This window comes from Perissodus microlepis, chromosome 16, assembly GCF_051167445.1.
Source record: "Perissodus microlepis isolate ML-2025 ecotype Zambia chromosome 16, ASM5116744v1, whole genome shotgun sequence".
Classification (NCBI taxonomy): Eukaryota; Metazoa; Chordata; class Actinopteri; order Cichliformes; family Cichlidae; genus Perissodus; species Perissodus microlepis.
In genome coordinates, this window is record NC_140476.1 from 25,519,282 (window position 1) to 25,546,834 (window position 27,553).

General features: G+C 40.7%; 1 protein-coding gene across 12 annotated transcripts in view; it reads right to left on the bottom strand.

Annotated features, from left to right (window-relative positions):
- Positions 1-615: 615 nt before the first annotated feature.
- The window catches only part of dgkh (diacylglycerol kinase, eta), an 85,590-nt gene continuing 58,652 nt past the window's right edge, over positions 616-27,553 (bottom strand). For 8 of the 12 annotated variants that reach the window (XM_084907740.1, XM_084907738.1, XM_084907741.1 and 5 more), the window contains 21 exons: positions 26,411-26,573; positions 26,166-26,274; positions 25,604-25,825; positions 25,247-25,338; positions 24,492-24,591; positions 24,029-24,338; positions 23,765-23,890; positions 21,983-22,117; positions 21,746-21,863; positions 21,467-21,577; positions 20,722-20,818; positions 19,691-19,798; positions 16,190-16,303; positions 15,964-16,098; positions 13,125-13,285; positions 12,911-13,016; positions 12,151-12,243; positions 11,470-11,589; positions 8,435-8,540; positions 7,047-7,177; positions 616-3,900 (listed from right to left, as the gene is read on the bottom strand). In XM_084907740.1, the coding sequence (XP_084763866.1) occupies positions 3,814-3,900; positions 7,047-7,177; positions 8,435-8,540; positions 11,470-11,589; positions 12,151-12,243; positions 12,911-13,016; positions 13,125-13,285; positions 15,964-16,098; positions 16,190-16,303; positions 19,691-19,798; positions 20,722-20,818; positions 21,467-21,577; positions 21,746-21,863; positions 21,983-22,117; positions 23,765-23,890; positions 24,029-24,338; positions 24,492-24,591; positions 25,247-25,338; positions 25,604-25,825; positions 26,166-26,274; positions 26,411-26,573 (2,744 nt within the window). In that variant the 3' untranslated portion in view covers positions 616-3,813. Of the gene's footprint in view, positions 3,901-7,046; positions 7,178-8,434; positions 8,563-11,469; positions 11,590-12,150; positions 12,244-12,910; positions 13,017-13,124; positions 13,286-15,963; positions 16,099-16,189; positions 16,304-19,690; positions 19,799-20,721; positions 20,819-21,466; positions 21,578-21,745; positions 21,864-21,982; positions 22,118-23,764; positions 23,891-24,028; positions 24,339-24,491; positions 24,592-25,246; positions 25,339-25,603; positions 25,826-26,165; positions 26,275-26,410; positions 26,574-27,553 lie in introns of all 12 variants that reach the window. The other 4 variants (XM_084907742.1, XM_084907748.1, XM_084907739.1 and 1 more) reach the window with 3 other exon arrangements.

Consider the following 27,553-nt stretch of genomic DNA (forward strand, 5'->3'; position numbering starts at 1 on the left):
CCAGTGTTGGATGCTCCTGTTAAACGCAACCAACGTTTCAAATAATGAGTGTAGTGTATGTGCAAGTAATCCATTTAAGATAAATGTTCAGGTTTCAGACTGGACTAAAAACTTCAGTCAGTTTTTTCTTCTATTGTTGAGAACTTGACTGATTTAAGCTGAATAGTATTATCAGCAGACATGTACCAGTGTATCTGGTGCCATGTACAACAGTCGAAAAATACATTTGAAAAATTAAAAAGTTATGAGTGTTAACAATGCATAGTTTGCCCACCAGAAGGCACTTTGAAACGTTCCCATTGGCAAAACACCTGTTTGGAATGCCACAAAAACAACAAACAAGCTGATCAAAGCAGAGAGAGCATAAAAGAGTAAACAAACCAGCCAGTTTATTTAGGAAATTTGAGTATGTTTTGTTGTTCTTGTCTAAGAAAAATTAATGGCTGATATATATTTTCTGGTCACCACCTTCGTGCCACCCCATTTAAAAAGGGCTGTGTTGCATTAAAGGAGATAGAATGGCACTAACGTGTTCCATTTTCTCGACATATTTTGAAATTATAAGACACAATCATTTTGTTTAAAGTGTCAATGAAAAAAGAAGAGCCTGTCAGATTGCATATGTATCCGATTTTATTGAAGAAGAGAGATATGAATAGGTAGCCTGTTTCAAGGCACCTTAAAAATGTACAACAAAAGCTGAACCATTTATTTATTCAGAATACAAAAATACACATCTCAGTGACTCCAAATTGTAATAAATAGTTAACCATGCATTCTAACCATAAAAAGGCACAGAAAACAGTCACTTAGTAGTCATAAAAATGATCAACTACTTTACCAAAATCATCCAGATAGTAATACAGGTGACAACTGTAACATTATATTCCAAATGTGAAAACACAATACACATCATATCATTTAACCTTAGGTAATAAATATGCAAATATTGTCTATACCTACATATATCTTCTTAAAAAGTAAAACTGTGCCATTGTAAACATAATGTAAACAAATGAAACTCACTTTTCTCCCAACGCTTCGATAACCACACCAAGTGTTAAATCCGTCTTTTAGAGATCCTTGCATGGGTTTCATTGGTTTTTGAAAACCAGGCAGTTTGCAGCATTATTTACAGACCACTGGAAAACACAGCAAGGGAGAAAGGTGGCAACTTCCACTGTATATGGCAAGGTCAAGCTGGAGCCTGGGGCCAAAATGCTTCAGATTAACAGAACCTGGCAGACACCCTGGACATGCAGACGCCATTAATGCAGACAGACACAGCTCATGAACTGCAACAGCATCATTCACAACTTGCGTTTGGTGACTGGCGTGATGAGAGTACATGGATGTGAGGCCAGACTTCAAGAGCGCTGCAGCAAAGAAGCAGCGTAGAGCACCCTAGCACTGTATAAAGCACATACTAACAGAAAGGCTTCTATAACAAAGGGTTCTGGTTTACAAAAGGCTAACTGTCATTAAATAGTCTCATCTATTTAATGGATAAAAGGCATATGAGACTAAAAAGATGGGAAGGTCTGACAAATTTGTAGTTTTATGAACACTGAATGATAAAAACTCAAATTGGACTGTAACTTTATTTATGCCAATGAGCACCTGATTGTCAGCATAAGGAGCTGGAAGATAATGCAGTTTAATGGTGTAATCCAGGCCTGTAGAGGTGTGAGATGTGATAGATTGCCCCCCGGTGGAGGGAACACACAATTCCAAAGTTTCGTTCACATTCTGCTAGGGTGGCATATTAGTCTATGGGTGTGGCAAAATTTTCAATTATACTGTAAAATTAGCTGGCAATGAAAAGTATACAACTGTACTAAGGTACAATATGCCACTGTTGTAGTACACACACTTGAATGCACACGTTACAACAGGATACATGAAGTGAACACAACAGTCATGCCTGCCTAATCCCTCCCATTCGCTGGCACAGTCCTACTTTAGTGTATCATCTTGGAAGCACAAAGGAGCAAAACTATAAACTACTGAACCCCTGGAAGAAATCTGGAGTAAAAAGCTGTCTGTCTGTCTCTGGGTCTAACTTTGAAAATCCTCAAACCTCGAGGAAGAGTACAAAAGAACGTTTACAAGGTTTTTCTGTGGTGTTTTTTTTTTACCCACCGAGGAACATCATGTTTGGAAAGTTTCAGAGACAGTATCAAAACAAGAGATTAAAATATTGCACCATCATTAGAATACAACAGCATCATCATGTACAAGAGATTGGAACAAAATCAACAACAACTGGTATGGTGTAATGTACACAATCAAATGTGTGGGCTGTCGACAATGCATGCCATGTCTACAAATGCATCAGATTGCACTTACAAACATTGTTTGCATACACTGGTTTACTGTATATACAGTGCATAATTATATACAAACTTAGCATCACATATAGAAATATACCCTGTAATGCCACCAGTCTTAAATGAAACTAACAATTAGAAGTAGCATTCTAGCAAAGTCTCACTTGAAATTTGAAGGAGAAAAAAACTGAAAAAGCTGCACTTGAACAATGTTAAGCAGACTGCAGATCAACTGCTCTATTCAAAACTCATATCTAACTCCTCAATAGTGTTAAATACTGTATTAAGTTGCCAAAAGGTAAAAAGTTGAGGTGAACTGTTAACTCTATGCAATGATATGAGGATTTGCACTTGCATGAAGCAAGAAGTAGAAAGTGCCTGTTTAAGAATTCCTTTAAAAAATCTCTACAACCCTATAGTATAGGTGGTTGGCGTCTGACCAACAGTTTTACTCTCTTCCTGACTAATACAGCTTTTTCCCACCTTAAATGAAATTAAGACTTAAAACCTACTGGCTTATTAAATAAAGACAAAACTGTCTGATGATTTCTTCGACATTCACTTTGGTACTGATTTTTCACATCCACAGAGAACGTGTCAACTTATTAATTTCATATAATCATAACTCATCGATAGCTTGTTTAAAAATTTCTTACGATGTCTACCATTAAAGCACGTCTTACACGAAATGACTCAAAATATGGCACTTGACAGAAACCTTTTAAACATGTCATTATCATGCAAACAAAATAATTTAAAGCTAGAATAAAAAGTTGGATTTAGACCAAAAATGATGTTTTCAGTAGTAACAAATGGCATTATAATACTTAAGTTATGTAAAACTTGTTCAAGTGTCATTTTGCACACACACACACAGACACACACACCCACACACACACGCATACACACACAAAAAATCAAGACACTAATCATGCAATTAAACACATCTAAGGTTGAGCAAGCATAGCATGCAACAGTATCCCACTGTTTTCAAACAAAGCTTCCAGACAACCACCTGCATGGTCCAGATTATTCTGTTCTGCATGTGCAGCTCTGTAATGTGAGGCAGAGAGCCAGCAAATACATTTTTTACACAGACTCAACTGAAGCAGAACCCCACACCTATGGAAGTCTTAGTTTTGCTACTAGTTTGTTATCACAACTCAGACAACAAGCTGTCAACAGTAAGGTTAGTTGCATACCTGATTATGTGCTATGAATGGTTATTAAATAAGAAATGGCTTTTTTGTGTGTGTGACTTCCATCAGCGTTCTCGATTGTCATTTTGGCACCAAAGAACAAACAAACACACGCACATGTATCTTGATCACGACATCACACAGACTTTCTCAGCAGAGGGATCAAATATCCATCTCTCCTTCAATACATATCTCTTCCGCCACTGCCTATGGTGCTCCCAAACACTTCCACTAATGTCAGGAGGAATGCACGTTTCCCCTTTCTGGTAGCGTGTGCTCCTGGGTTAGAGGTCAATCATGGAGGCCTTGGCCAGGTCTTTAGTTCCCTGGAGAATTCTCTTCATATGACCCACTTTCGATATCCCCAGATCCTGAGGGCCAACAAAGACAGCAATTAAAAACACACTGAGAGAGGTCTGTTTCACACCATCATAAATAAATGTTGAGTGGGTGATATAAACAGTCTGGTATGAACAGCACTAGGAATCAAACTTTTAAAGGCTACACACCAGGTTGCTTCATAATCTATAGTGGGAGAAATCAGTATTAATAGTGTCAAAACTATAAAATATTAATAATTAAAACATTTCATAGTGATCTAACAAATATATCTTAGGAATATTTAGGCAAATCATGTCCACAGAAATATATCTTTAATCAAATTTTCTTTAGAAGCTACTAAAAGCTATAAGGTGGGCTGCCATTCATGTCACATTTGAGATAAATTATGATATATATAGTTATCATTTGCAGAAAAATGTAAACTGAATATAAATTTCCACCGACATCATGAGCAATGTGTTAATGAATAGATACTAATGTACCAAACTAAGACTGTGAAAATGGTTCGATGGTTAACTTGCCATATTTTTTGCTCTGGTTTTGGTCAGCACCTTCTGCGAAAATGATCTATTGCTTTGGCAGCTAAAAGCCATAGACTGTATAATACAGACTTAAATCCCTCTTGTTGAAGGGAGAGGAAAACTGATTTTAGAAAAGTCTCTGAGAAAATGAGCTCTCAATTGCCAGTATCTATCACTAAGCACAACCGCTTCAATACATCATATTACATTAATATTGTCTGTAATGATACGATATAGAGTAACCAAATAAAAAAAGGTGGATAGCTTTTAATAAAGAAGTTGCCTCCAGTGTCTTCAGATTTTCATAAAGATCCAACCCTCAGATGTTCAGTTCATGTTTGACTGTTCAAATTCCCCGGTAAGTATGTTCATTTAAAGCCTGAAGTCAACTAGTGAAAACCTAAAATCCAAATAAATATCATAATCACATTAGTTTCAGTATGCTCCCAAAGCTAGCTTACTAGCACTAGTACAATTGTTAGCTTATTAGCTACAAAATTAGTTCCAAATATGTTATGAGTAATTTTAAAAGACCTGGAAAAAACCCCAAGGCTTCAAATTAGTAGACCGTAAACCAAAATGTAACCTTGTCTTTTCTGATCTTATTAGATGCAACTTTGTGCATTGGACACAAGCATTGGCAATTTGTTATGTTTTCTAACCATCGATGCATTTTTTGGAACTCCAGGCAACTCCTCCAGCTCAAACGGGAGGCAGAATGGGAGGGGGGGGGCAGCTGTCTACGGTCTGTCCCTAGGGCCTCTTCCCAGAAAAGCCTTGTCACTACCCAGAGCTCATGGCCATAGGGGAAGCTGGGGAAGACAATCAACAAGCAAACTGACAGTTTTGCTTATACGCTCAGCTCTCTCTTCACCACAACAAACTGGTACAGCGTTGCATTACTGCAGACGTGGCACCAATACATCTATCAGTCTCCAGCTCCACTCTCCCCTCACTTGTGAACAAGAACCTGAGATGCTTAAACTGTGGGGCGGTGACTCCTCCCTGACCCAGAGTCGGCACTCCATCCTCTTCCATTGCCTCAGACTTGGAGGCTCAAACAACTAGCAAATATGTATTTAAGACAAAGGAATCAGAGTCAGTTGGCCTTTAAATGACTCAAAACAATCAATGTATATCAATAAACAATATATATCGGTCACTGAATCTGTACTTTTATCCATTCAAATATAAACTACCAAGCAACATAGACAGCTAGCCACAGTATGACTGAGTGATAAATTGTAAGACAATGAAATGAGGGGCACAGATATAGAACGAACACAAGTATATTGCCATACAAATGTGTACCTGGGTATCTTGTGTGTGTTTGCATAAACAATGGTATTCAATTTTCTTGTACTGATATTTTTAACAAATCGAACAGGTGGATTGATTTTACTTGGCAATACCAGCTTATCACAGATATATTATCAGTGCAAATATCAGCCAATTATTATAGGATATCTAAAGATACACAGTTGTTGCTTACCAGTGTTTCAGCTTAACATGTGTAAAGAGATGGTCGAGAAATCAAAGGAAAATAACCTTAAACCTTGACCTGATATGGTGTGGGGGGTATTTTGATGCTATTGGTTTAGGTCCACCTCTCTGTGTAGAGAAAAGAGTCACTGAAAGGTCAAATCAAAGTTATTCTGAGTGATAACCTTTACCCTATGATGAAACATTTGTATTTTTATGGGAGTGGTCTCTAGGATAAAAACACCCTCATCATCAGTTTTCATCTGAGCACAAAAAAAAACACGAAGCATTAAGTGTTCAACTGAGAAGACTGAGGAAAAAAAGTCCATACTTGATTTAAATGTGGTTCATAATAACTTCAAGTTTGTCTTCTTGTGCACCTGTGCTTGGCTTCCAGTGTCCTTCTATTTTAAGATCGTTACCTGGAGGTTCAGTGGATATTACACAACCCAGATCAACATTATTATTATTATTACGAGTTGTCTTATACACTTCATTACAGTGTATTATGAAAATAGCATCAAAAACCACAGTCATGTTCTAACTTACGTTACACAGTAAAGAATGTGCTTTTGACTTTTTTTGACAGATTGTTTTAAAGTAGAATGTTCTAGTCCTCATGTTCTGATATACACGTTGACAGTATAATCTGAAACTGCAAGCTGTTTTGTTTGACAAGTGTTTATATGCATACGACTGAAGACAGTAGAGACTGCTTTCGAACAGTTCCTAGAAAGGCTATGTTTCTGCTCCCTTTGTTCGCTCCACGTTCATGTTGCAACACAGTTTTTTCAAGACTGCCACTATATGCATTCATTTTTTTCTCACTTTTGCCCTAAGCCTAACTCAGTTTGGTCTATCCCTCCTTGACCTGAAGGCTTCCCCCCCTTTTCAGCAGGTATACAGTGTTAGTGGGTTACAGCAAGTCTTTTTCAACAAGCCACGATCAGACGGTAAAAGCCAAGCAGAGCGATGCAGCGCAGCACGAGAGGTGGCAAAAACAGGGAGACATCTAACAGAGCGAAAGAAACGCAGCACACCAAGAGGGTACAGAGAGAAAGAGTTGATTTTGGATTAGAGGAGGGGGTTCACACAGATTCACTGAGATGTGACAACAAGTGGGTACCAGTGTGTGTGTGCGTGTGTATATGTGTGTGTGAGTGAGAGAGTACCTTCAGGTCCCTCCTCTCCAGGTGCAGCAGCTCTGAGCCTCGGATGTCGTGTCGGATGAAGGTGTCTCTGTACTCCCCCAGACTCAGCTGTTCCAGCCAGATGCCCACCTCCTCTGTGCCCCATCTTTCCACTGCACATGCACACACACATGTGCGCACACACACGCACAAAAATGCACACACAGAGCAGAGAGAGGCTCAGAGTGCCTCACAGGTATGCAAACGCACTGCCACATTCCACAAACTGTCACACTCTCACTTCTTTTAACCACATATACTCTGTGAATGTGTCTTCAAACACACACAACCTCACCAATGGACACAGATTGTGGTAAATCATTGAAGAGAGAGATGGAGGGGAGGAAGGGAAGAGAGAGAAGAAGGGAGGAGAAAGAACAATGACGGCAGCTGGTAGATGAGGAAGGAGTGGGACAGAGGCCAAAGGTTGGTCAGAACAAGGCAGTGACCAATGGCGTTCATGGCAGGCTGGGAGCATGCACATCATTGACCAATATCAGCGCACACAGAGAAAAGTAGGAGGTAAAGGGAGGCGGAAGCCTGTGCAATCTGCAGGAAATACAGCTCAACTACCCAGGAACATGCCCCAGATAAAAGGAAGGGCTTCTCAGTATACTTATTTGTACACAGCAACATTGTAATCTCACTGTCTCCTCATCTACAAATCCTATATTGCCTTTTCTACTCAGTTTTTCTTTTTTGTGTTCATATGAACTCTTCCATCTCTGCACATGTGTCCTTGGTGCACAGACTTGTTCTTCTCCCGACTTTGTACCTTCTGAAAACATACTGACAGCTGGATAAGAGCATGAAAAGAGGGGAGTATGGGGTGCAAGTTGATGGTCAGGGTGTGGGATGTTAACACCTCAAACACATTCAAACACACATTCTTTGTGTTTCTACTAGGGGACAACAATGGAGTACAACATTTATGCATGGGCTTCAAAAACAACAGGAGTGAGGGGCAAGATAACCATCATGAAAGGTAACCGTGATGACTCTGGGCAGAAACAAGCTGTTCTTGTGTGTGTGATGGAGCAGTGGTCAGCTTTACATTACTGAAGAATAAAGTATGGTACCACTTCCCGCTAAACATCTTGCTTGCCATTAGCAAGTGAATAGCAAGTGAAATAACATCTGTACCCTTTCAATTCAACTAACTTCAAGTTATGATTAACAAATCAAAAATTACTATGATTTTATTGTTATCATCCTTTTTAATAAGAGGTGGAAACAATTATACAGTGTAAATACAAATAAGGCAGCTGGTAAGTAAGTCCCTCCCATGGCGGATGGGAGGGACTTACTGATTCCTTATCCTGAGTTTTTCCAGTTTGCTCAGTACTGAGGAAAAGTGGACACAGCCCTACCTGATTGAGGGCTTGTCTTCTTGGTGGCCTTCTCCTTCTTGAACTTGGGCACTATGCGAAACATGCTGCTGCGACTGTTCCTCTTGCCGTAACCCAGAGAGTGATCCTGGTACATAAGCACAGTCAACCTATAGCCTTTTATTTAGCTACTCAACTCTCCCGTTACCTGAAGCCATGCTACACTGAAGACATACAGGACAGCTGCAAGACAGCTGTGTGAACACTTTGGATTTAGCTGGTCAGTAACTGGTCAGTCAGTCATCTAAGCCACAAGTATTAATATGTATGCACACTATGCTTAAGCCGATAACAAACTATTATTATCTTTCAGTCCTGGTGGGAAAGTAAATCCTGTGATTTAATTGGTCGTCAAACTTTAAAGCAAAGAACCCTTTTCTATCTTCAGTCTTTCTGGAGCTGTTGTGAAAGTATGGAGCTAGACTTGATCACATCTGTCATCTGGTCCAGCTCTAATAATCAAAACCTGAAGTAATTGTAACCTGAACAACCAATCACAACAGAGCATTCCTCCCGCTACATCCCTTCAGCTGATCCAAAGAAGTCAAACTTCACCTTCTTTATTGAGGGTGCTCTGATCTGACCTCTATGGCTGTATTTGCCGGTGGCAGACTGATATACAAACATTTCCACCACAAAATCATTGGATCCAAAGGTTGAACTAGTAATATCGGTAAATACATGAGCGACCACAGTAAGACGTTCGGTGACTGAGTAAAAATACTCTGTAAACCAGGATCTTTTTTTTTCCCTTTCGTCTTTGTCAAACTGCTATTAGTAATGTTACTACAGGGAGTGCAGAATTATTAGGCAAGTTGTATTTTTGAGGAATAATTTTATTATTGAACAACAACCATGTTCTCAATGAACCCAAAAAACTCATTAATATCAAAGCTGAATGTTTTTGGAAGTAGTTTTTAGTTTGTTTTTAGTTTTAGCTATTTTAGGGGGATATCTGTGTGTGCAGGTGACTATTACTGTGCATAATTATTAGGCAACTTAACAAAAAACAAATATATACCCATTTCAATTATTTATTTTTACCAGTGAAACCAATATAACATCTCCACATTCACAAATATACATTTCTGACATTCAAAGACAAAACAAAAACAAATCAGCGACCAATATAGCCACCTTTCTTTGCAAGGACACTCAAAAGCCTGCCATCCATGGATTCTGTCAGTGTTTTGATCTGTTCACCATCAACATTGCGTGCAGCAGCAACCACAGCCTCCCAGACACTGTTCAGAGAGGTGTACTGTTTTCCCTCCTTGTAAATCTCACATTTGATGATGGACCACAGGTTCTCAATGGGGTCCAGATCAGGTGAACAAGGAGGCCATGTCATTAGTTTTTCTTCTTTTATACCCTTTCTTGCCAGCCATGCTGTGGAGTACTTGGACGCGTGTGATGGAGCATTGTCCTGCATGAAAATCATGTTTTTCTTGAAGGATGCAGACTTCTTCCTGTACCACTGCTTGAAGACGGTGTCTTCCAGAAATTGGCAGTAGGACTGGGAGTTGAGCTTGACTCCATCCTCAACCCGAAAAGGCCCCACAAGCTCATCTTTGATGATACCAGCCCAAACCAGTACTCCACCTCCACTTTGCTGGCGTCTGAGTCGGACTGGAGCTCTCTGCCCTTTACCAATCCAGCCACGGGCCCATCCATCTGGCCCATCAAGACTCACTCTCATTTCATCAGTCCATAAAACCTTAGAAAAACCAGTCTTGAGATATTTCTTGGCCCAGTCTTGACGTTTCAGCTTGTGTGTCTTGTTCAGTGGTGGTCATCTTTCAGCCTTTCTTACCTTGGCCATGTCTCTGAGTATTGCACACCTTGTGCTTTTGGGCACTCCAGTGATGTTGCAGCTCTGAAATATGGCCAAACTGGTGGCAAGTGGCATCTTGGCAGCTGCACGCTTGACTTTTCTCAGTTCATGGGCAGTTATTTTGCGCCTTGGTTTTTCCACACGCTTCTTGCGACCCTGTTGACTATTTTGAATGAAACGCTTGATTGTTCGATGATCACGCTTCAGAAGCTTTGCAATTTTGAGACTGCTGCATCCCTCTGCAAGATATCTCACTATTTTTGACTTTTCTGAGCCTGTCAAGTCCTTCTTTTGACCCATTTTGCCAAAGGAAAGGACGTTGCCTAATAATTATGCACACCTGATATAGGGTGTTGATGTCATTAGACCACACCCCTTCTCATTACAGAGATGCACATCACCTAATATGCTTAATTGGTAGTAGGCTTTCGAGCCTATACAGCTTGGAGTAAGACAACATGCATGAAGAGGATGATGTGGACAAAATACTCATTTGCCTAATAATTCTGCACTCCCTGTAATGTTCACTTTGATTAAATTATGGGGTGGTTCTCTGACAGCACTAAGGCAGAATCAGTGGCACTCCACTGGTGTGAAGAGGTATTTCTGTCTTTCCAAATATTCTGCATTGTGTTTTTGAAATCATATTAATTGGACAACCACTTCTAAGGAGAGCTATCACAGTAATACATTTTTTATTGATAGTTTGCCTCCTGGTCTTAACTCATAACCCCTTTGATAATTTAAATCAACAGTTTTTGATTGCAACTCTTCTGAGATTTCATTCTTATATGGTACACATCAGCAGATACTTCTATTAGGAAGCCAAAGTCACCATAAACCCTAGCTCTAATGGACACCTCCAAATTTGTTTCACTTACTGACAGCCTCCAATTAGCTTTTGTTGTTGTTGTTGAGTTTTTGTTTTCCAAATAATTTTCCCTGTCAGAATATTAGGGATGGACAAGAACAGCACAATGATTTGTATGTTAGATTTGAAGCTCATATCTGTACTTTCAGTGACAATGTGACCATATTTGAAGGCACTGTTATTGCAGATAACTCCATAGTGTTCACTTTTAGCTTTGAGTTGCAGGAGTACACAATGTACCTAATGTCTTCTATTTTACAAACACACAATGGAGCATGTGCATGCAAACGCATATTTACTGAGGCTGCTTACCTCCTCATCATTGGGCTGCAGGATGTGGTAAAGCCAGGGGATTTCTCCCAGTTTCCCAAGTTCCAGCTCCACGCTCTGCAGAGCGCTCGACAGCTGCTCCTCCTCTGGTGGGTCCAGTTGCTGTAAGGATGACAGAGAACAAGGTGAATTTAACACACCATAATACAACCTTAACATCAGGACCCCAAGTTATAATAAAACCACAGACTGTAAATAGAAGATGGATGTAGCAGCAAATGGCAAAATCCTGTTATGAAGTCTCAGACTAAGCATTCTTGCGTTCCCTCTATGCTAGATGTGATGAGCGAGAGATGGATCTAGGTATATATTTTACACAGCACCCTAAGAGGACCAGTGACTAATTCATCACAAAACAGGTCTGCCTTAAAGCATAGCCCACTTGACTTTCTTGGCTCCAGTGGACACCATGACTTACAAAAACAACATTATGTTGTATTCAGCAAGACCAGAAACTGGTGACTTAAACTATAAACTGATCAGGAAAGTATTTACGAAGGGCACAGAGCAAGTGAGCCAGGGGCTGTTTTCCATAACGAGACTTCTGTCTGTGATCCCCTCCACCAAGATTCTTTCACCATTAGAAAGAATCTAGTTTTTGTTTCATAAACATATAAAAAGAAAGTAGGATTGAAACAATCTATTTCAGCCATGATAACTCACCAGAGAGACTCGGCCCAACAGAAGAGACTCGGTCTCATTGTGGAGTGCCTTCATAGTGCTGGCCACCTCAATGGCTGTGTTCCGAGTAAGGCTCTGCAAAAGGGAGAAAAATGTTAAAGAATTCAATGTTACACACCATGAAAAACAGAAGCAGAGTGCACATATTTCACACAGTTCTAGATGCTATTTTAGTAGCTTAGCCTCTCTTCAGGGGTTTAATATGGGGTAAAGTAAGTGCTTAATCAGAACAAGTTAAACAACCCTTAAAACATCAATTAACAATGGAGGAAATTCACACATTGCCACATATAGTAATTACTTACAGGGCACTTTTATTATTATATTAATGGCCAATGAAGAAATAAACTTAGCTTAACTTTTAGCAGCAGTTCAACTAAAACTGTGGATGCTGTAAACTGGACTCAAGTACTTCCCTTTCTTTGTCATTTTGAAATATGGCAGAAAATACCACATTTTAAAAGATTTGCCTGAAACACAGTGCCTAGCTTTTAAAGATTCAAATATCTCAAGAGCAAGAAATTGCACCTGGAACAGTGCTCATTAGTCTCCTTAAAACAATAAGTGCTACATCTTAAATGTAAGCTTTGACTTCAGTGACCTCTAATGGCAAGAAAAAGTCATTTTTATTTTACAAGAATTAATTATTTTAAACGGCAGTTTTAAGGATGCAACAGTGAGTTGTAAAAGACTTTCTCAAGACAATGTCAATGTCTCAAAAATCAGGCTAAACCCAGCTCACCTCGGGGAACTTCGGGTGTGTTTTGTTGATGGCATGTGATGCAGCATTAACAGCGTGAGCCAGTTCCTGCTCTAAGAGCCCGTTCGTCTTTGCAGCCTCACATATCCTGTGATTAGACAGAGCGCAGTCAGTGAGCTTAGCTCAAGGTAACAAAGTCTGCGAAGCCTGTGCACACGGCGACTGATACCTGATATTCACATCAATTCAAGTTTACCTTGTAATGAGCTCTTCTGCAGCCCGGGCACACATCTGCACCAGGCCTGCCTCCTCCTCTGTGGCTAGATCCACAGACTGCTGAGGGTAGAGGTGAGGTCGCAAAGGAGGCTTATCATACTTGAGCTTGTCCTCCCATGACTTCAGTGTGTTCTCAAAAGCCTGCGGGGAAATTTTGAAGAAAACACAGATAAGTATATACATATATATATATCAGGGGTAGGCAACCTTTCTGATGGCGAGTGCCATTTAAAATTTCCTCAGAAGTCAGTGTGCCATATGATTGCATTAGCAGTAAATTTAATAACGCTCTATATGAACAGTTACACAATATATAGAACCAATTTATAGAATTATATTTGTTTGCGGATGTTGGCAGCTATCAGCGAATAGTTATCAGCTATTTTGAAACAAAAAAAAGACACTTTTTATCCATAACAGCAAATGGACTGTACAACAGAAAATACAACTGCTATTTATGGTCTCCTCACAACAATGATAAGGAAAAATAAACTAAGCCAATATGGCATGTCTGTTAATACAGAGACACACATGTTAATGTGATCTCTGGTCTCCCACTCAGAGACACAGGTCTCTGAGTGTCCAGCATTCAGACGGCTACCTGAGGACACTCATGTGAGAGAAAATCTGCTCACACAGATATGTAGAGCCAAATACTGTCAATAAGGCCTCTGCAATGTTCTGAAGACAGTTAAACTTGTCAGGTAGTGATGTCCAGCAGGTGAAAATGCACAGCTGTGGATTCCAGCTGCTTCGATGTTGCATTAACTGGCATTAACTCAGCCAGTTAATGCGAGACAAATCTAGCTGCTCATTAAAGATTTCTGGTTTGATCAGAAAATAAAACATTGGTCCATACACCTGAAAGTCCCAAAAATGCATTGTGTCTCGAGTCTACGGATGTATCCGTGTATCTCCGTGGTGCTGATGCTGTGCTGAGCGGAGAGCTCCTGAAGCTTCTGAAGTGTCGGAATATGGAAAGCTAACAACGTCCCTCTTACCAGTAGGCTAAGTTATTTTTAGCCAATTAATTCAATTCAATTCTATTCAATTCAATTTTATTTATATAGCGCCAAATCACAACAAAAGTCGCCTCAAGGCGCTTCATAGCTACAGAGAAAAACCCAACAATCATATGACCCCCTATGAGCAGCACTTTGGCGACAGTGGGAAGGAAAAACTCTCTTTTAACAGGAAGAATCCTCCGGCAGAACCAGGCTGCGAGCTGATTTGCGATGTGCACCGCTGGCGCGGCCATTTATTTTTTGATGCACCTTCTCAGATTAATTCACTGCATGTTGTGCCCAGGGCTGGACTGGGACAAAAAAATCGTCCCGGGCATTTTGACTAAAGACCGGCCCACCAGGTATTAAAGCTATAAAGCCTTTGAATGAAAACAAACGCTGTTGTGACAGTGATGTACAGTCTTGTTGGTATATGTATGATTTCTATACATTTTATGTCAGATAAAAACTTTGGTTGTAAGCTTCAGATAATTATTTAATAACAGCTAGACATTTTAAATGAGAATAAGAAAGTATTTCTTTGTGCCCCCCTTTCCCTGTTAATGCCCTACCTGCCCCCCTGGCAAAACTTTGCTAGACCCGCCCCTGCACAGTTACCAGCTGTCAGCTACACAGAAAAGGATCCTGGTGTTATTTGTCTCTCAGAAACAGTTCATAACTTCCCTTCAACTCATTCATGTCACCTAAAAGGTAAACCTGTTTCTCCATCACCTGTTCAGCTCTGATGATTCAGTAAGGACATCTCCTGGTTTCATCTTCATGTTTCCCTCTCACCACATATCCAAACTGATATCATGACGAGCAGGTTTTACAGCTGTGGCTCCAGCAAACCTCAGCTGATACTAGAAATTAATATTAAATAAATTCTAACAACAGCTGATCAAGCTTAAACGTGCTGCTGTTTAGCGCGACATCCACTGGTTTCCTCTTTCTGGCGCAAAGTGGGCGATAAATAAACAAGAGAGAAAAGCCGATCAGCTGATCATTGATCAGTTTCATGATTAAAGTAGCAACAGGAGAGAGAGGGGAGAGAATGAGAGAAGAAGCAGCAGCTGTGCAGCGTAACGACAGAATAAATCCACCTTTGTGTCTTTTTCCATCCTAGACAAACTGCGTCCCTTCTCAGCTCAACACGAAACGCGTAATAATTTCTCTGAATGCGGGACGATTCCGTTTGTACAGGACGGTTGGCAACTCTACTAACTAACCTTATGAATAAAATAAAGTTCACTATCAGTAACATCATAGCACCCACCCAGCTGTATAGAAACTCCGTCATGCCAGCTAGTACGCAGTACGAGTTATTGTAACTGACTGTAAAAAGTCAGCATAACGAAAATAAACTCCACCTAAACTTGGTTTATATCTGACCCAGATAGACTGCAGGTCATAACTTCTTACCTGAAGTTCAGTTCACCTGACACTCGGACCGGCGGCTGCCTCGGGTCTCTCCTCCTCCTGCCTCCCCTTTCTCTCATCCACCTGCTGGCCTCCACCACTTGTTAATTTTACTGAATCTGTGGAAGCTCTGCCATAGCCACCACCAAACAACTGAGTTATTTTTACACACCGACCAGCATCTGACCAATCCACCACCTTTCATTGTTTATACCGTTACAAAAAAAAAATCATCGGCCCACCGAGCAAATGACCGGTGGGCCGATGGCCAGTCCAGCTATGGTCGTGCCATCAGTTAACCCTTCGCGTGCCAACTGTGGCTTGCTGACCCCTGATATATATATATATATCTACACAAATTGCTTTTCACTCAGCAACAGCAGCACCCTTCCTCACCCGGTCTCTGGTGAGCATCTGTGCTCTGTTCTTGTGCTGGATCTTGATGACTCCAGGCGGTTGGATCCAGGCCTCACCATCCACCTGAATGGGAACCCCCTCGTCACCCAGGATCGTAATCTTCACAGATCGACACTGATTGAGGAAGACGCTTGGATTAGAATCACACAGTGTACAGACACAGAGATGAATTTGCACTTCATATGGTTTTAACGCATCTGCTCACCTGTGCTATGCGGTGGTGTTGCAATTTGATGACTCTGGACACAGCCATTTGCATGCTCCCAAAAACAGCAACCACTTCCAGGATCTTGTCATCGAAAGATGGAGCACAGAATATCTGCATAAAAACATTATGGCAATAATGAAATCTATGTCAATGTAATGTAGCTGGAAGGATCCTAAAAGGATACAGTTGCCGCTATTTCAAATTTATGTAAATATTCCACATAAACATAAACAAAAGAAAAGCTAACATATTCAAAAATTAGTTTTCAGCAGCCCTTTAAAACAAACTACAGACTCAGCCGACCTGAGGAGGTTTATGAGCTACATCCAGCCTCTGGTTTTAAAATAAGGGACAGTTAAAGACCCAGTATCAGGGGCCTGGTCAGTTTGTCTCTGACCCAGCATCTCGAGTTTATTTAGTACTGTTGATTTCCTATGTTAGATTTGTCTGTTTTTCTTAGTTTAGGGTGTAGTTGAGTTATTTTGTATTTTTGATTACTAATGAGATAATGTTCAGGTCTGGTATTATTATTAGTTAGGGTTTAGTTAACATTACATGTCCCAATTGCCAGTCTTGGTAGCCGGGGATCAATCCGCCAGGACCTCCGCCCGGCTCACATTGCACCCGACCCCTACGGTGCCACCTGCGGGTGGTGGGCCTGCAGGAAGATGGGCCCATGTCCCTTTTTCGGGCTGTGCCTGGCCGGGCCCCATGGACTAAGACCCGGCCGCCAGACGCTTGCCCTTGGGCACCCTCGCCGGGCCTGGCTCCAGGGCGGGGCCCCAGTAACCCTATCCCGGGCAGGATGAACTGTTCCCTAGATGGTCTTTTCATAGGGGTTTTCTGAATCGCTCTTTGTCTGGTCCCTCACCCAGGACCAATTTGCCATGGGAGACCCGACCAGGGGGCAAAAGTCCCCAGACAACATTCGGGAGGGGCTCAGAGTAGAGCCGCTGCTCCTCCACATCGAAAGGAGCCAGTTGAGGTGGTTCGTGCATCTGACAAGGATGCCTCCTAGGCGAGGTTTTCTGGGCATGTCCCACTGGGAGGATGCCCCGGGGCACACTACTTTGAAGTGTCTTGTGTTCCCTGTGGCGTCAGGTTCATTTGTGTCAGCTGTGTTTCCCCAGGTGTTTCCACTTCTCTCATCACCCTTCTGTGTATTTAAGTCCTCTGTCTTCTTCTGTTCTTTGTTGGGTTGTCTGTTGTTTTCATGTCAGGTCATATCTGGTCAGAGTTTTCTTTCGATTGCTCAGGTTTTTTTCATGTACGTGTTCAGTTTCTTGTTTTAGTTATCGTAGTAATTTAGTTGCTCCCAGGTCAGTTTGTTCCAGTATTTTGCCTTGTTTTCCATTTTTGACTTAAGCACAAAATAAATGGCTCGCTTTTTGTTAAAGATTCAGTTCCGTCTCTCCGTTGTCTGCTTTAGGGTCTGCTCCACAAACACACCAGTCATCCCGGCTGTGACACCCAAATCAAAGGGCCTCATGTTAAAATAAACATTCTAAAATTAATTCAGAATTTCACCAGAAGCCAGCATGTTTTAGCAGCCTACTCGTTATTCCCTGTAGCAGCTGAAGATGGGATAAAGACTGAGAGATGAAACAAAGAAAGCAATGGATGAGCTTTGAGACATGAGTTTCAAAATTCAAATGTTGATAAAATATAATACAGATATTGCTGGAGAGGGTTAAGGATTTTGCCAACATTGAGCTGGATTGTTGAAATATAGATTTAGTTGTATTTTACCGTTTCCTTAAAATGAGAAAATGAAGTAGATTTCCAAAATTGCCCTATGAAACCTCTAAACCTATTCACAGTGTTTACAAAATGAAGCAACCCAACCTGTAAAGGAGGTCCACAGAGCCATGTGCAAAAGCAACATACTGCCATAGGGGCCCATTTTCAGACACTATCACACCCATGCTCCTGTGGAACACCGTGTTAGCTGCACATTCAATTTATAGGCTGAAAGATTATTAGAAAAGTATTTTCAATCATGTTAGCACTGCTGACAACTGTTATGCTGATGAAAGAAGTAATTCATTTAGTCGGTTAAGCGTCTATGTAGGTTTGAATGAAGCCTGAAAAGGGCCAAAGAAAGAGGCTTCTTTTCTGAAACTCACTGACAATGAATTCATGTCCTAGCTTGCAGACTTGAACATGAATTCAGCGTCAGACTTTAGTTTGAGAAACAGGTTTTTTATTACAGTGAGAGATTGTGCGGACTTGTGAAGAGAATAATACACGCACAACTTCTTAAAATAACAAAATAACTTTATTCCTTAAAATAGAAACCTCTGACGAGTTTCAGAAACTCAACTAGACCGACTGATTAAGTGAACATGACTGCTGTCAGCAGTGCTAACATAACTAGACAAAGAGATCCCAAGCCTAATGATCATTAGTACGATATAAGGTAACATAATGCGACACAGCAGTGAGGGGTGCTGAAACAGGCCTCTGTACATCTAACGTAGAAATCTAATTGTTTTGACAACATTTTTGATCCATCACTTATATATAACATAAAATAATAGACTTAATTTCCAAGGGACCCCAAGATTTTGAGGAGTAGATCATATGTGTATGTTGTAAAAATAAAAAAATAAAATAAAAATGAAAAATTGTCAAATTTATTCCTGAATTTTCTTTTACACATATTTGTACTTCTAAAACAAACAAACAAACAAACAAAATAAACTCAGAAACTGCTGAAAAGCGATCAGGTGACCCTCTCAGTTGTCTTGTGGGGCACCAGCCACTAGATGGACACAGCCAGTGGGAGGGCACTGATCTGTGTGTTAGCAGGATCGGTCATTTTATCATTAGCTTTTACAATTACTAAGATGTATATTATCTTCTCTCTCTCTCTCTCTCTCTCTCTCTCCATATATATGTATATGTATAAAAAAAACTATATTTACTCCCATGTGTCAAAATGAATGATTTATTCCAAACAAAGGCAAAACTCTGATGATAATCTGTGCCTGTGTTTGTGCAGTCGTGTATATACTGTCTCTGTTTCTGCTTCCTCCTCTCCAGCAAAAACAGTTACATAACACCCAATGCACATTGCTGTATATGTGTGTGTGTGTGTGTGTGCCCCCCCACACACACCCCTGAGTGAGCCCTCTGCAGTGTGTGCAAACTGACACTCTAATCCCTCAGCCAGTGTGCTCTGAGCCTTAAACATACAAGCAGAGACGTCTCTCTAGCCATCCCTCCCCCTGCACATCCAGGCTATCGGGGTCATGTCAAACAGGCGTCCACACTGTCATTCTTTAGGTAATATCAGAGAAGACAAAAAGTAGACAAAAACAAAAAGAAGACAAAAGACAAAAAGAAAAAAGCTCCAAGCAGAGCGGAAAACACACCTGTTTTCATCCCTCAAAGATGATCTGAGTTTCCTACCAGGGCCATGCCAAGTAGGATGGAACATCACACAGAGAGCAGTTTTATTAGAGTGAACAGCTTGAGAACAGTAAATGTACTTACATCATCCTCCTTGGTGCCGCCCCAGAAGTTGGTTCCGCCTGCGTAGCTAGGAATGTTCAACACTGCTATGCCTTGAAGGCTGGGCAGTGGGATGTACTGTCCATCACACTGGGAAAGACACAAAATAACAAAGTTAAGTTGGACCAGTAAAGCAAAAGAAAAGAGAACATGGTAAAAAAAAAAAAAAAAAAAAATGGACTGGTTCGTATATAGCACTTTTCTACTCTTTCTGAGCACTCAAAGCGCTGTACACAACTTGTACATTCACCCAAGCACATTTTTCTAAGTGCTTACTAAGTAACATTCACACTCCGATGGATGCATCGGAGAGCAATTTGGGGTTAGTATCTTGCCCGAGGATATTTGGCATGAAGACTGGGGAAGCCAGGGATCGAACCACGAACCTTCCAATCAATAGATGACCCGCTCTACCACCTGAGCTACAGCCACATATACTCTGTATGTCTAAATTAAGGCTGTTTGCTGGTTCTATAAACATTTAACCACATTTTTTCTTCTGCCTTTACTGAGCTTTCAGAACTATTTCATTGAAAAACTGACACAAAAAAAACTGGTGTTTTTTTATTACACGTTATCAGTTTTCTGGCTGTGTAAATAAGCAATCTCACAGAACAGGGTGGTTTTTACTCTTACCAACATCGTCACTGCCTAAGAAACCTGGAGTTCGTTCAAATATACACATAATCATGGAATTTTTTTAAGGGCATATTATTAAGGACCGTTATTCTCTAAATGTTTTTACATAATAACAAACAATATAATTTTTTTAATATTAAAACTTTTTTTATTAACTTTTTAAAAAAAAAAAAAATCTTTGTGAGTAAAAGGAGAGGTGAACTCTAATTTTTGTCAGCACGTGTTCCTTATTCTGCCATGGGTAATTTAAGTGATTATAAAGATTTAAGCGCTGGTGAAATGCGAGTGTGTAACATGCAGTGTTTTCAATTAAAATTTTTGTCGTTTCTTTTTTAATCCAAAGCCTTAAATGCCTGATTTTCTCCATGTCTCACCTCCAGCTGGACCTTCTGCTCCAGGTTCTTGTAGGTTCTTTGCAGCAGCTCCTTAGTGCCCAGAACACCGTACCACATCATATTCTTGGTACGACTCCTGTGTGGGGAAGGTGCAGAGGCGGTGTGCAGGAAAAAGACTGTTGTGTCACTTCAACTTTAAAACACACAAATACGTGGACAACACATCACCTGCAACACAATCACTGAAATGGAGGGAATGTACCTGGAAAAGTCAGACTCTGTATTTTGTAATGCCCCAAATTACAAGCAAACAGATAAACGTACAACAGCCTTGCTGGAGATTAAGTGATCACATTTTCACAATTTCTTTTTAGACACGTGGGAAAATAAAACCCTTCTGGGATATCATCTTGGCAGCTCTTGGTGACATATTTACTTGTCTTTATTCAAGGACCAACACCTGTTTAAGGTTATCCTGTTAGCAGCAAAAACAAATGATAACTCAAAACTGGCTAAGGACTGCAACACTCAGTTCTAGACAGTTGGTGATTGTGTTTGACGAGGTCCTGAAAATAGAAAAACTCACATACAGACTGAAAAAATGAGAATACTTGACTGGTAAGTAACTTCAGTTATCAAAAGAGGCAGATTTGCTCCAACGCTGCCAGCTTAGGACTGTTCAAAAGTTCATGTACTTGTTTATGTATAAACAAAGCAAATAAAATGAAATTATAAAAAAAAAAACCCACACAAATATGCTGTGTTCATTGGAAATGAGACTCACCTGCATTTCTCTGGATGCTCCTCTCGCTTGTTGTTAAACTCCAGCGAGATCTTTGCGTCCAAGCCAATGCCAAAGTAGTTGTTCATAACACACTTCTCCATATAGCCCTCTCTGGATGAACAAGCAGTCAACACAAACACACACACAAAAAAGGTAGTTAGATTGCACACAAATACATCAAGTGGGAGAAAGACAAAGCAACAGTGTAGAATGTGACCAACAAACAACATCACAGTGACATAGATGGAAGAAGGCATTAGAAAAAGACATGGCTCTTACAGAGAGTCCAGGTCAGGGTCGATGAATGATGTGGCCCCGAAAGGGTCGATGTTAGCCAGCAGCATCTTGCTAATGATAGAGCTGCCAGCAATAGAGGCAGCCAGACCTGCTCGCAAACCTGCACATACACACAAACACACATCGTCTGTGTCACACAATACTGAACTGCAATGCCTGACTGATTGTGCCCTTGTTGATCCAATGTGATGAGTTTGGTGCCTGTTTATGTGTGTTTACCCGGGCAGATGATGCGTGTGTTGAGTACAGGGAGATTCTCCTTGCTGGTGGTGAAGGGTGTGATGGTGAAGGAGCTATAGGACTGGGTGCTACGGCTCACTCTCCTCTCCGTTGGAGAACAGGGACTCTTAGCAGCTGGGCCAAGGAGAGAAAAACTTACTTTGAATTTAGGGACAGATATGATGGAAAGTATAAAGCAAAACAAAATGCGCTTCAGCTGTGTCAGAGGGTACTTATTAACACAGAGATGCACATCCATAGACATGCATCCACATATGAACAAAAAATGGGAATTTTTCGATGCATCAATTAATGCAATTTTAGGTATATAATATTTATACAGTAAGGCTGGGTGCAGGTACAAATAATAACATTTGGGGTCTATGTGTCCAATAGACAGTACTCACAATGGGCCTCATTCACCAAGATGTGGCTAACAATGTTATTACCTTCCTCATACCTTGCTCATAAATTAAGAACATACACAAAATCAACATCAATTCATCAAAGGTATGCAATGGTCATTTTTTTCCTACCTTGCACACGCTACCTGTGATCTGTACAAGGACTGTCTGAACAAGTTGAGGCTTTGGCCAACAAATTTCCAGTTAATATTTTTTCTTCTCTACATCGAATTTAATTTCAGGTAAGAATATACTGATGAATCAAAACGCATTTCTTGTGAGTGAGTCCCACTGTCTAACAACATGATTACTTTTACATACAGTAAAATTACACACATTTACTTTGAAAGACTCGTTGCTCGGGGTTTATTCTGGTGTTGCATCCTGGATTTGACATTATTTTTGCTTTCATTGTATGACTTCAAGAGCAATTGGTTAGAAGGCTGACAATTACTGATAGCTATATTTGAACCAGACCATGGGCAGCAATCTCTTCTGCTCTACTTCCTCGGAGTGCTTCCTGGTCAGGAAGGAGAAACAGGACGAAAGACGGAAACAAGGAGAGGACACAAAGCAGAGGGTTTGACTGATTCCTCCTAGTCTTCTAATACTTGGAAAATGTGTGGAAGGAAGGAAGCAGCCCAATGATAAACAGGAAGAACTTCTGCCCCTAAGACAATAACATATCCTGTAGCCCATCCACACACACTCACAAAGAAGCGCAGTGGACATTTCACAGTAACCTGCATGTTCAAACAGCCGGCCTGCCTGTGTACTTTCAACAGGTACACTGATTTATTATTAAAGAAGTTGCCACAGTCTGAAGATTAGGACCTAAGCAGGTCAGCCTGGTGTAAGAGGTGGAATATCACAGGAGGAAAAGTTGCTCCAAGCACTTTTAGCACTAATCCCTGAGTTTATTTATGACAGGAAACTTGATTTGCGTCAGCAGGCTTTTTTTCCCCATTAGCTATGTCTCTGGTCCACTGTGGTGCAATGACTGCAATACCCACAAGGTGGCAACATTAAAATCATGTGTACAAAAATCTATGCCTTTAAGGCATCTTTGTTGTTCTTAAACTTGCCTAAATTATAGAGATAGCTGTGTTTCCTTCTCTCAGTAGAGAAAAGAGTGAGGAAATATGTTTTTACACCGACCACTGCTGACTTATTTTCTTAATTCAGCCCAAAAACAATATGTGTCAGCTACAAGAACAATGCAAGCTGGAAGACTTGCACAGTGGACATGCAAAGCTGGCCAGGTTAAGTTCTTTGGAACTAGCCTTTTATGAAATGTAGCGGGCCAAGTAAGTGAATGGCTGGAAGTACCTCGCAAATGTAGAAGGGGAACAGGCCAAAAAGCAGCAGAAACACTTACATGACACTGCTTCCAGTTCCTTAGTGTCCTCATCTTTCTCACTGTCTCTGTTCTCGTCCTCGCTGTCCTTCTCCAGAGGGGATGGAAGCTCTGGGTCCTCCGTATGGGCATTCTGCTCATCAACCACTAAACAGGGCATAAATGGGTTGGCCATAACACAATAAGTTGCATGTAATAACCGCATGTTTTTGTTTCAAAAACATTTTGATAATTCCATTCATCATCACGAGGCAGAATCCTTATCCTGTAGCTCACTACACACACCTCTCTCTGCCTGTTCTATGACCTGTCGAACCGCTTTCTTCAGACTGTCGGCCCTGAGCATCAACTGCTCCCTGCTTTTGAACAGCTGGTGCGGCGAACCTCCTGCCACTCCTTTCTCCGTCTCCTCCTCCTCCAGTTTCTCCTTCAGCTCTGTCAGGCTTTCTTCACTGGCCTCCTCCTCCTCCTCTTCCTCCTCCTCCTGTTCCTCCTCTACAATAGGTGGAGTGGAAAGGGGGAGCGGAGGTAGAGCTTGGCACTCTGTGTTGAGGGTCTGGAGGAGGGAGTCCAGTTTCTCATTGAGGATGGCACACTGGAGGGCACAGAGGAAGAGACACTTAAGGACCAGATGGAGTGCTGCAGCAGCATTCACAGGACAGTGAATTAGCAGAAATTTAATATATATGGAGTTGGCTTTCAGCACAAGCAGATAATGGATGTTTACTGCATTGTTTTTGAGGCTTACTTTGAGAGACATGGAGTCGCACTCCTCAGCATTCTCAGTGCTTTTCTCATACGCCTTCCCCACTTTGGCAACAAAATCCTTCACTGTCTCACACAGAATTCTAAGAAACGGAGAGAAAACATAAGTTCTTCCTGACATAACGTAATCTGAGAAAAGCTAATTATTTACCTCCTTTTGTATCTTTTTACATACTTCATTTACTATTTTCACTATATGGAAATATAATTTATTTTTCACAAAAGTAAATTTTTGTTCTCCTCTTTGTTCTTTATTCTAGAATGTGGCACATGGCTGCCCCTCCCTGAGCCTGTTAAAAGGATGTTCTTGCTTCCCACTGTTGCCAACTGCTGCTCATAGCGGTTCTTTCTTACTATAAAAAAAAACACCTTGAGAAAACTATTGTTGTAGAGTTGTGCTTTATAAATACATTTTTATTCCAGTCAAAAACAAAAGGTTCATTACTTATGTGAAGGGAGGGGTACATTGGTTATTTGTGACTAGGACAAAATCAATACAAGAACAGTTGCTTAAATGTACTTTTGACAAATGTGTCCCCAAGTGGACTGCTCACATATTTAAAAATGTCAGAATTATTAGTGTGATTACTGGAGCAGCTGCAATAATGCTGCAGCAATTACAATGCAATATCACGACGACATGCACATCGTAGTTTTTAGCCTGTAGTTGATTACATTGCTGTTTGGGTTGATTTTAGACTTCTTATTCTGGGTAACGGCGGTGTTATAAACACTTACTTGGCAGAGGAGATGACCACAGAGTGCTGCTCAGAGTTGAGGATCTTTGTCAGGTGAGTAGCTACTGAGTCTTCATAGGTTGAAATGTGAAACTGTTGAGAAAACAATGAAACTGTTTATTTCTATTCAGAAAACAACTGTTAAACGCAATCTTATAGGCACTACAGTTAATAAGGTATAAGTGCTAAAATGCTTATTTGCCCATGTTTAAACTGGAGGTAAGGTGAACATGAATTCAAAATGTCAGGTGCTATTCCCTGCAACTACCTCCTCCCCACGTCTGTCTGTCTGGAATCCCCTGCTGGCTTTTATTGGGTCTACTGATGCGTGTGAATATCTGTCAACTCCTGTGAGTACCTGGCAGTCGTCAGCTCCCTCAGGCGTGGTAGGGCAGCTGTGTTTGGGTGGGATCTTAATCTCGTAGGTCATGATGCTCCAGCGGTCCAACATCTTGGTGCTGGCCCTCTCTAGCTTCTCCAGAATCTGAGGCAGCTGGGTGTCATCGTCACATGACGGGCCCCAGCCAAGCACTCGCGCCAGATCATTGCCGGTGCCCAAGGGCAACACCCCCAGCTGGCACTGAAAGGCAGGCACAGGGTTTATTTGGCATCAGTGTCTGCTATACTCAAAATGAGCTGTTTGTCTGTACATTCCTGCCTGTGCGTGTGGAATGACTTTGTATCTTTATGTGAACTTGCTCAGAGCAAAGGCAAAAAGCGCAATTGGAACACTGGCCAAAGACAAATTATCATCTGTGTACTTGTTCTGGAAAGCTGTATAAAACCTGTTTAAAAAGACTTTCTATCCAATATGTTTATGATAGTTTGTGATTATCATTCATTTTCAGTAGAAGAGAAACAAACCCTAATAGTGTTTTCATTGTCATTGTTAAAATAACGCTTATGTTACTGTGCACTACTTGTTTGTGTAGATTGAGTTTGTCGATCTCTGAGAGGACCCATCCCACGCTGCCATCACCTCCGCACACCAAGATTCGGAAGTTGTCAAACTTCTGAAACAGGCGCAAACTGGAAAAAACACAACAAAGCCACTCATGTACTTATTCTGCAGGATCAGCTTTCAACTAAAGCCTAATAACAAAACTGGTGCACTTTGATATTTATGGATATTTACAGCAGATTTGTTTGCAAGTGTTTTCCTCACCCAAGGTGTGGCCCACCGTTGACCAGGTCAAAGACTTGAGCTGGGTTCAGAAGCTGCTTGAAGCGCCGTAGGAACTTCACTCCCTGGTTGTCGCCACTTTTGGAGTTGACAAAGACCAGGAGGGGACTGGCACATGACGGGGGACAGGTGGCCTTCCAGAAGCCTGAGGAGTCATGGCAGCAGTAAGAACAACAAAAGTCAACATGGCTCTGTTTCACCAGACTGGAAGCAGTGAAATTTACATGGAAAAAGAACCTAAATTACTGTTTTATTGCTGTTTTAATTGAAATTTTTTTGTGTATAGAGTGTCCAAAGTGGAGAAGGAGTCACATAGCAGATCTGGCTAATCAATCTTTTTTGCTCAGTTCTATGCCAGGTCTATAATGGCATATAATGGCCACTTGAGTTTATTGCCCACTTTTAAATGCACAACTTTCCAGCACTAAAAAAACACATCTTCACAACCTGGTAAGAAAAACATTTTTGGTGTCTATGGTTAGCTTCAACCTCGATATCAACTCTATACTGAGGGATTAATAAAGTTTTATCTAATCTAATCTAATCTAATATTATTATAAAAGTAATATATCACCTGTTCGATTTTTGTAAGCACTTTAAGATTAGGGGTGTTGCTTTGTGTCAAAACAAGCTGACTGGTGTCTGTTCCACTAACTGAGGTCATTGTAGTGGAGCGCTTGATTTTTTTGCAGTTGACACCGTTTTGAGCAATATAATGTTACTGTCTTACTGATAATAGGCCCTACTGTGTGACGTAGCCCATCTAAGAAGCCTATGCTTCCATTTTGGTGCGCAACATGCTGTGGTTTCTCTGTATTATTGTAGGGTGTTTATCTTATAATATTTAGTGCCTTGAGGTAACTATTGTTTTCAATGCCATATAAATAAAACTGAATTGAATTAAATAATCATCTTATATCTGCAATAAATGTTCTGTATGCATTCTCTGTGTGTTACACATCCTAAAACTTTATCCATCAAGCTTTTTTGTTTGTTTTTTTTAACATTTTCATCTAATTCAAATTGAATTGGATTGAAGAAAAAAAAAACATCAGGTAAACCTTTGATTTGTGCTACTAGAATGTTTAAATAAAACTGTCTTAACTTGCTGCTTTAGTGTTTTAA